This window comes from Condylura cristata, unplaced genomic scaffold (genome assembly GCF_000260355.1).
Source record: "Condylura cristata isolate star-nosed mole 26May11 unplaced genomic scaffold, ConCri1.0 scaffold00045, whole genome shotgun sequence".
NCBI classification, from domain to species: Eukaryota; Metazoa; Chordata; class Mammalia; order Eulipotyphla; family Talpidae; genus Condylura; species Condylura cristata.
In genome coordinates, this window is record NW_004567146.1 from 944,132 (window position 1) to 953,901 (window position 9,770).

Consider the following 9,770-nt stretch of genomic DNA (forward strand, 5'->3'; position numbering starts at 1 on the left):
CGCCTTCCGCCTGCCCGCGCCGCCCATCGGGGGCGCCCTGCTTTTCGCCCTGCGGTACCGCGTGACCGGCCACGAGTTTTGGGACAACAACGGCGGCCGTGACTATGCTCTTCGTGGGCCGGAGCACCCGGGCGTTAGCGGAGCCCCGGAACCCCAGGGCTGGATTCACTTTATCTGAGACTACTGCGGCCGACGGCGGCAGGCGCAAAAGGCGCTGGAGGGCCGGGACAGCCCGAAGATGTGGCGGGGAGGAATGGGAGAAACCGAGACTGGCAGGGACTGCCCAAGAAAGCCAAGTGGTGGAGGGAGAAACCAAAGGGGTATGGGAGTGGGCGGAATCAAAAAAAGCCGGGGATGTTGGGGTGGCAAACACTGGTGGGAATGAGTGGAAGGAGCCCGCAGCATAGACAGGAGACCGAAAGGGCGCCAGAAGATGAGGGAAAACGCAAAATAATGGCGGTGATGACATTCTCTTCCACGAGAGGGTCCCCCAGGCCGAGGCAGTGAGGTTAGGGTACCTCTTTGAGGCAGAGGTATTTTTGTGTGAAGTAGCTACCAGATTGAATGGCTCATTCCCTCTGGCGATGCCACCTCAAGTCCACCAGCTCTGCCTGTCCTAGCTTTAGGCCTGCCATAACTGCCCTGCTTAGGCCCCAGGAACTTGCATTATGACAGGATTCCCTTGTCTCCTCTCCTGGACCCCAGGCAGCCCTGTGGATTGAAATGAAGGCAAAGCCAACGCCAGGTTTCTTGTAGCCAAATAATACTGTGTCTAAGGGGGTTGCTACACTCAGGGGATTCCAGAAAAGTGCCAGCTTTACTTTTCTGGGGTGCCTTTTAATGACCTCTTAAGCACTTTATGGATTGTATTTATTATTTATCAAGAGACAGTGAATCAGGGAAATATTCTTTCTGCCTAAGAAGGAAGAATCACTGACTAGCTGTATAACTTGGGGCAATTTAGTTTGCCTTTTGGACCCCAGTTTCCTCTTTGGGAAGTTGGAATTCGAAGAGGTGACCTTCGGACATTTTGTGGTCTGTGAGTGGTAGCATGTTGAGGAGAAGCCATGTTTTCCAACCTACAGTTGGAATGAAGTAGTTCAGAACACACAGCACCTCCTGCTCCCCCAGCATCTGGTTGGGGCTGAGTTTTTGACTCTGAAGCGCCAAAGCCCAGGAAGCATCCCATAACAAGCATGCAGCCTCAAAATCTTTACTCCAGGACTTCTTTCAAACCACAGCTTATCTTCTGTGCCTTGCTTTTTGTTCTTGCCCCACAGCCTGTTTGAGGTGAGATATCTTTGAGGAAGTGCATCTCTGTTGGGGGAAATGGCCTTTGGGAGCCCCAAAGATAAACAGAGGTAATGTTGGGGATATCTTGAGGATAAAGGATAAAGTACAAGAAGTGGAGAACCTCTCAAGAATCAAAGCAACCTGAAAATTAGATGGCACCAGAAGATGGCATTCTGCTTAGCCTGAGCAAATGAAATGAGAAAGCTGGACTCCTACTCATTCACATTCAAGCCTTACAGTGCTCTCAGTTAACCTGAACGTGAGAGTTACTTATCTGCTGGTTGTCTGATTTTCCTGTGCTCTTGCCCTATTCATAAGCTCTTTGCTTTCTCTTTCCTTGTCCATCTCATTACTTTCATCATTTTTCTTTAAGCATCTAGGGTATTTACCTTCATTTTCTCTATTTCCATTTGCCTCACTCTTCATCCTTGTTGATCTCTCCTATTCCTTCTCCCTTCAGAAGGGCTGGAGAAACTACTTCCTTTCCTCCAAGACCATGGTTGAGCCACCTTCCTCTCTCAGGCTCCTTGACAGTCTTCTAGAAGGGAGAAGAGGGAAAAGAAGCAGATCCTGATGCTGCAGATGAACAAGGAGCTCCCAGGTAACCAGCTCCCCACACCCTTTTCTATCTGCTGTCAGTTTCTCAAAGAATAATATGTGGATTCCCCTCTTCCTTTCCACTAAATGAGAGAATGTGTGCACCCACACATGCATTCAAAATTGCACATAGGGCGTGTTACCATGCCCCTCCTCTCCAAAGCCTTAATCCTTTGAAGAAAGGTGACTGAAAAGAACATGGAGTCATTCTGCAAATGACCAAATAACTAAACACCATCCTTACCTGTCGAAGAAAACAGAATTTCATACAGCTTGTGCATCACTGTCAAGTCAGTTCCAGCAGAGTGAAGAAATACTGGAAACCACCAAGCACTGCACTTTTTATTCAAGAGCCCAAGAGAGAATAATGAAAGGAAAAATAGGTTGAGGTTCTGTGTGTAATAATTTCTTGCCTAATGGGTATGTTACTGCTGCTACGCTGTTTTAAGAATAGTGATAGCTCACGCTTATTAACATTTGGCACCTTATTGTCCTATGAATTGAATAATGTACTTGCCATTTTAGACGTAAGGAAACAGAAAAGCTTAGGAATTTATTATCGTAATAGCAGGTTAACATCAGAGCTAGGATGGGGAACCCAGGATCTTCAGGGCCTCTACTCTGTTCTATCTTTTTCATCTAAATGTACGATTTAAAACCTTGCTATATGTCATCTATTACCAGGAAAAGACTAGATTCTAATTGTGCTCTGCCTTCCTATCCTCCCAGTCTCCGGATCTGGCTGGAGAAAGCAAGCACTGGGGGTCCCGAGCTTCATCTGCTTCTCCCAGGAGCTTGCTGCTGTCTCCTGCCAGTGTCCCAGCTCTGCAGGATCAGCAGGGGACCACAAACCTGCCTGCTTGAGAACACATTTCAGGGTCAACCTTTCTATACACTGGGATGTTCTGGGCACAGCCATCCCTCCACAGCTGTCAATGCATTGTGTGTGCCTCTTCCCACTCCCCCCACAGACTTTGAACAGGCCAGCTCCCTAAGATTTTTGCTGGCACCTAAAATAGGACAATTGCTGGATGCTCTGTGTTTGGCCATCCCTGGGAGCCCTAGTATTGAGTGGGTCAGTGTAAACTGGTTGAGGGAACCAGTGATAATCCCCTGTGCCCTGCTTTTTCCTTGTAAGTGCCATGGCTCACCATGACCACATTCTCAGCTTTGTAGAACGAGCATGAATCTTCTGGTTCTTCCTCTGTAGAGCTCTGGGGGCAAACTAAGTCTGATATGCATGGGAAACACTGAGTTTGGTGGAAGCTTTAGAGATGTGCTAGGCATGATGGTGGGGACTTTCTTCTTCAGGCTGATGATTACGTATAGCGGTTTGAGAAAAAAATGTAAGGCACACCCTGGGAGAAACTATAATTACCATGGTCAATAGCTTAAGTCCTTGAAGCAACACAGGAACGCTTTCATCCATACCGCAGATGTCTTCCACCACTTACTGTCTCAGGCTTAATCTTGTTCCTTTGTTTCGCTTTAACTGTAGCTCATTCTCTTCATAATGAGCCCTCACACCTGCTTTTCCCATTTTAACTACACATTCCCTTGTTTTGAGCATCAGTGTTTCTGTGGCACTCCTCTGGATCCTCTCACTCTGCAGATTATATAGTAGAGTCAGAAACCTGCTGACCAGGCTTGTCTTTGAGATCACTGAATCTGGGCTCCTCTACATGAGAGGTGCAGAGATGTGAAGTGACTTCAGCAGGGTCAGAAAGTCTGCTAGTGCTGCTTGAGGTAGAGCTCATTCCCAGGCTGTGGAACAGGCCTCTATCCAGTGAGATCCAATACCATCAGGAATGTTTCATTTCTGCAACTAGTTTCCATTCCACACCCCCACCCCCAACCCCACCCAGCCATTCTGGCATAAAGAGAGACAAAAGGGACTGGTTGGGTTTTTTGTTGTTGTTTTTAATGTGTCCTCTGCCTTGCACTTTGGGTTATCTTATTAAAGAACAGTGACTTTCATTAAAAGACCAACTGAATAGCTAACCTGGGGAGGAAATCAAAGTTTGCTATGTGAACCCCAAAAGACCACTGTACCATCAGGGAATACCCCCTTCACAGTGCAGCCCTATCACTGGGAACAAACTCACTGTGCCTAACTTCAGCTTCTTCATATGGCTGCCCTTCCTTCTTGATGAAAGATCTCATACATGTATTTGAAATAAAGCTGAAACATAAATGAATAAAGTATATTGTAAGATACTGGACAGTATTGTTTGTTTGGGATTGAGGGTGGAAAGAGACCCAAAGGCAAGATGTTACACAACCCACTTTTTCTTGGTTATTTCATTTCTTAAAGCTTTTATTTCCTGTCTGCTGGGATCTTCTGGCTATACAAAAGTTGGGTAGGAAGGTTTTTCCAGGTGGCACAACAGGTTAAAGTGTAGCACTACTACAGTCACTTCAACACAAGTTTCAATCCCCTGCCAGAGAGGTGACCCACATGGCACAGCAGACCCTCTTTCTCACCTGCTGCTCCCCTCAGCAGTATACCTCGTCAATCTGCCCATTCTGTTCCCCACTCTGGTGAATCCTCTCAACTGCCCCCACCCCCGCACCTCTGGCATGCACCCCAGTTCTGTATGCATAAATAAATCTTTGAAGGAAAAAAAAAAAAGATACTCAGGTAAAAGTGTCAAATACACACAAAAATGATTTTTAAAAAATTTGGGTAGGCAAAGACACAAAACACTAATTCAAAAAGATACCTGCTTTATTTACAATTGGAAAGACATGGAAGCAGCCCCAATGCCCAAAAGTGGATGACTGGATTAAAAAGATGTGGTACATAGATAAAATGGAATATTTCTCAGCAACCAAAAAAGAGAAACACATGTCTTTTGCAGCAGCTTGGATGGAGCTGGAAAAGATCATGCTTAGTGAGATAAGCCAGAAAGAGAAAGAAAAATACCAGATGGTTTCACTCATAGCAGGAGTATAATGGACCAGGCGAGAAAATAACAAAAATAATTAACAACCATATACCAGAGACATTTTGTGGGGTGGAGTGGGGAATGGGATCAAAAATGGGGGGGTGGGGAGGGAAGTGCACGGGATTATGGTGATGGCACACGGGGGACATGGTGAAACCTGTGGGGATTACAATTGAGATGGGGAAAAAAAATGTACAAAATGATGTAAAAAATAAACTGTTATAAAAAAAATTTTTAAAAAATTTGTGGTACATATACACAATGGAATATTACTCAGCAACCAAAAAAAATAAACACATGCCTTTTGCAGCACCATGGATGGAGCTGGAAAAGAGCATGCTTAATGAAATAAGCCAGAAAGAAAAGGGGAAATACCAGATGGTTTCACTCATAGCAGGAGTATAACGGAACAGGTGAGAAAATAATAATAATGAACAGCTGTATACCAGAGACATTTTATGGGGGTGAAGTGGGGGATGGGATAAAAAATGGGGGAGGAAAATGCACTGGACTATGGTGATGGCACATGGGTGATTTGGTGATAGAAAGCCCAAGGGGATTACAACTGAGATGGAAACAGGCACAAAATGATGTAAAAATAAACTATTATTTAAAAAAACAAACCTTGGGATATTGCCAAAAAAAAAAAAAAAAGGGGGGGGGGGAGTAGAAAGGCCTGTAGATACTGGGCAGTCCTGGTGTAAGACATGGCAACAGAAACCCACCATTTTGGGTAGTGATAGGAAAGAAAGCTACAAGGACCCAGCGTTGCTCCCTGGATCCCAGCACCAGCTAACTGGTGCAGTTAAGATAACATGTTGGATAATATCTTACTTCTTTTTGTTGGGAGTGACCAAATGCAGAGATTTACTGAGGGACTGGATAAGGGCAATAATAAATCAGGCCTTGCATCCAAAGGTGATAAGGTGGTAATAAATTGGGCCTTGCATCTAATTAACGGGTACTTGCGTAGGGATGGGACTAGATGAAGGTGGTAACGAACTGGGCCTTACATCAAGGACACAGTGATGAGTCACCCCTTTGAAATCTGAGCTTAGGACCTATATAGGAGACCCTTCCCCCTTATTGAGTTGGCAGTAGCTGCAGACCCCACTCTAGGGGCTCCGTCTCAGCTGCTGTGCCGGAGCAATAAACTCTGCTTGCTCAGCCTTTCTGCCTCCTGCCTTCCTTTCTTGCGGCCGGTCACAGAAGTTGGGACAAAACACTTTTGGGTGCCATCTAACTTAGAGTCTACTCCTTAAGCACCAGAGGAGTAAAGTTCTTAGCCCTATCAAGGGCAACCCTAAAAATAAAGGTAAGTATGCTAGGAAAAAAGAAGGGCCCCTGGTCTAATCCAGAATGGAGCAATTAAAATAGATACTAAAGGAAGGCATTGTCAAAAAAGGCCAAGTGCTAACATTATATTGACTTCTCATCTCACCTGAATGATAAACGAATCCAATTATCCTCAAAGTAATGCAAGACATTCCTAATAGGAAAGTACTAGCCAGGAATAATCAGGTGGCTCCACATTACATCATAATGGCCAAGCTGTGATGTCACTGCAGAGTACCCACTCAGTATGTGTTGTAATGGAACCAGATCTGCTGAAGAGTAGAGTCAGTATGAGGAACAGACACCCACAAAGGGGTAAGTCGGCATTTCCAGGAGGTCTCTCCATGGCATATGATCTGTGACCCTAATGTCTTTCCAGAGTTTTTACATCTCTGTCAAGTGGCAGATTTATCAGAAATCTTTTTCCACCAACTCCTTCATTTTAGCCTGTATTATCCCAAATCCTCGATATATGCTGTTTTGATTCGTCAGCCCTCAGCTCTGGAATTTCTCAGGAGACAGGGCATGGAACACTGGAGCAGGGTTCCCCTAAATTTGGGCAGAAACTTAACCATATCTGGTAAGTCCCAAGGGTAGACATAAGATTCTAGGGTGCGTGAAACCTATAACTTTAGAGTCCTTTTTTAGGAAAAATAATTGACACAAAGGTGAACATGTTAGCATGAGGTTTATAGTGGTTTTTTTTTTTCAGATGTATTTATTCATACAGAACAGGGGTACAGGCTAGAGGTGCAGGGGGGTGAGAGGTTTCACCAGAGACACAGTGGGCAGCAGAATAGGCAGATCAAGGAAGTACACTGCTGAGGGGAGCAGCAGGCAGGTCAAGAGAGGTCTGCCTCACCATGTGGATCACCACTGAGGTCCGGGATCAAACTCACACTGAAGCAGCCGTGGCTCACTTGCAGTGCCACGCTTTAACCCACTGTACCACCAGGGAGGGCCTGAGATTTACAGTTTTTCAGAGGCTGAAAATATGACAATACCACAAAATAATTATATTAAAAGTGATCTACTTGAAAATACCAACCTGGCAACCATTTCCTAAAATTTTGGTTTTGGATACATGCTCTTGAATAACATTTTCATATGATTGTTTTTATAAAGTAAGAATAGGTAATTCAGTCTTCTAGCATAATTACTTTTTAAAAATTTGCTTATTTAGAGAAGTTTTGTGATACTTTGTAAATTATAATGCCACATAATTTTGGAGAGGGGAATAAAAGATTTTTTTCATACATGTGATAAAAGACTTTGGAACATTTCAAATTTGTAGTGACTAATGGCATAGACTCTAAATTATTAACATTAAGGAGTATATCTGAAGCTGTAACTATTGGTTTATTAGGACTGCCAAAACAACTATAGAAATTTATTCTCTCATAATTTTAGAATCTAGGAGTCAAAAGTGTCAGCAGGTTGATTTCATTTTGAGACTCCTGTCTACTGGTCTTATAGATAGGTATCTTCTCCCTATGTCTTCACATGATCTTTCCTATGAGCATGTCTGTGTCCAAATTTCTTCTTATAGGGCCCTCCCTGGTGGCACAAGGGATTAAAGCACAGCTCTTTGAAGCTATCTGAAGCCACTGGAGCACAAATTCGGTCCCCAGCCTGGGAGCTGACCCACATGGTGCAGCAGACCTCTCCTGTCCCGCCCACTGCTCCCCTCAACAATGTATTTCAGTGGATATAGACAGATCCCCACTCTGTCTCTATTGAATCCTCACCCCCTGCACCTCTGGCCTGTACCCCAGTTCTTGTATGTATAAATAAATAAATCTTTAAAAAACAACAACAAAATTCCTCTTATAAAGACACTAGTCTTGGTAATACTGAATTTGGACTCAATCTAAAGCTCTCATTCTAACTATGACCTCTTTAAAAGACCTTATCCTCAAATTTATTCTGAGGCATTGAGGAAGTTAGGACTTCAGGAATTTGGAGGGAGAGGGGGATTACAGTTTAGCCCTTAACAGTATGTCTACTATTTATTCATAGAAGCAACTGCAAATTATAGACGGAACTACTGAACCCAAATTAAATGTACTCCTCAATTTCCTTAGTAATTCCTAATGTCTCCACTGCCAACTGATGAGGGAAAATCAGAAAGGAAAGAGACCACAATCTAAGTCAATTACAATGTAAATTTTTTTTCTTCTTCAAAGTTTACAAAAATATATGACCACATCAGGCCCCATTGCTAATGTTTTTCCAATGCTTTGGAACGGTCTGTGTAAAGGAAGGCCTGAAAGTCCTATAGTTTTGTTAACTATAGGGTAAATGTGCCTCTAGTCAGCCCTGCTATTAATTGAGCCATGCAAAGAAAGTTTTCTCTGAAGATGGAGGATTAACATCTTTACCTTGAGGATAACATGATGAGTGTCCTATTCTTTAGCAATAGTCCCTGGAAGAATTGGGAGGGTGATTCTGCTAAAGGAGGGAAACTCCCTTCTCTGATATTGACAAGCTGAACCTATTCTACTCCCTGCAGCCCTGACCACTCCACCTTTGAAAGCCACAGGTAAAACCCACATAAAAGAGGGAGGCTTCAGCCTGAACTCTATAACTGGGGCAGAGAAATTTCTTCTCTCTTTGGATTCTCTCTCTCCTAAATCTGTCTTCAGTTCCTCCCCACTCCTCACTCTTGAGAGCACCTCTATGAAACAAGAAAGGTGGTTATCTTTCATAATTCTGATGCTCAGAGTGGCTGTGTCCTCCAAGAACAGGCACTAAGTTTCCATGGATAGTTCCTTCTTCTTTCCAAACTCAGTTTGAGTTCTTCCCAGTCAATCCAGTCTCCTTTGGCTCATGAGAGGATGACCTTTCCACTGAAAATAGGGGTACTGCTGCCTAAACAACTTCATTCTTCTTTCATTATATAATAGCAACTGGGGGCATAGTAATAGTCACGATTAGGGAGAAGGTGTGTATATACCACTAGCCCTGGCTTTAACTCCAAGGGATCAGATATTTTAAAGCAGAGTACTATGTCTTGGTTGCTTACTCTCCTATGTTTTTGCAAAATACTCCTTTGGAGCGGGCAGAGACTAGCTCTTAGTTGAAATTGTATTGAGAGGAAGGAGGTGGCAGGGGCAAATCTGGGCAAAAGAAAATAGGGCTCAGAGCTGAGGTAGATCTCTTTCTGATGTCTGGTAGCAGCCCTGAAAGAGGTTGACCTTAAACTAGGGCAATCAAGAATCAGAATAGTTGTGGTGATTGCTTTGGAGAGAGGGGGTAGATGGGGAGGGGTGAGGAGTGTAGAATATAGGCTGGAAGTCTGAAATTATGTAATAAACTATTAATACCTGTGTACGGTATTAATTACCTAGGTAGACAAGAAGAGACTTTTTCAAAGACTAGCCTATGACAGAAGAGTAACTTCAAAAGGTGTATTTGTTCCCACGTTTTATAAGACTGAGAATGAATATGCAAACTTTTGGCCTATACTTCGGAGTGTATGGAATACCACTTTGCTTGAAAGCCATCTCTCTCAAGATTTTTTTTATGCATACAAGAACTGGAGTGTGTGTGGGGGGGGGGCGTGTTGAGAGGATTCACCAAAGAGTGGGGAACAGA

At 43.8% G+C, this 9,770-nt stretch overlaps 1 protein-coding gene across 1 annotated transcript in view; it reads left to right on the plus strand.

Annotated features, from left to right (window-relative positions):
* PPP1R3E (protein phosphatase 1, regulatory subunit 3E) overlaps window positions 1-4,323 on the plus strand; it is a gene marked incomplete at its 5' end in the record, with an annotated part of 5,529 nt that extends 1,206 nt beyond the window's left edge. Inside the window, one exon of the mRNA XM_012733992.1 lies at window positions 3-4,323. Coding sequence (XP_012589446.1) covers window positions 3-178 — 176 coding nt within the window. The remainder of the gene's footprint in view (window positions 1-2) is intronic.
* Window positions 4,324-9,770: the final 5,447 nt, after the last annotated feature.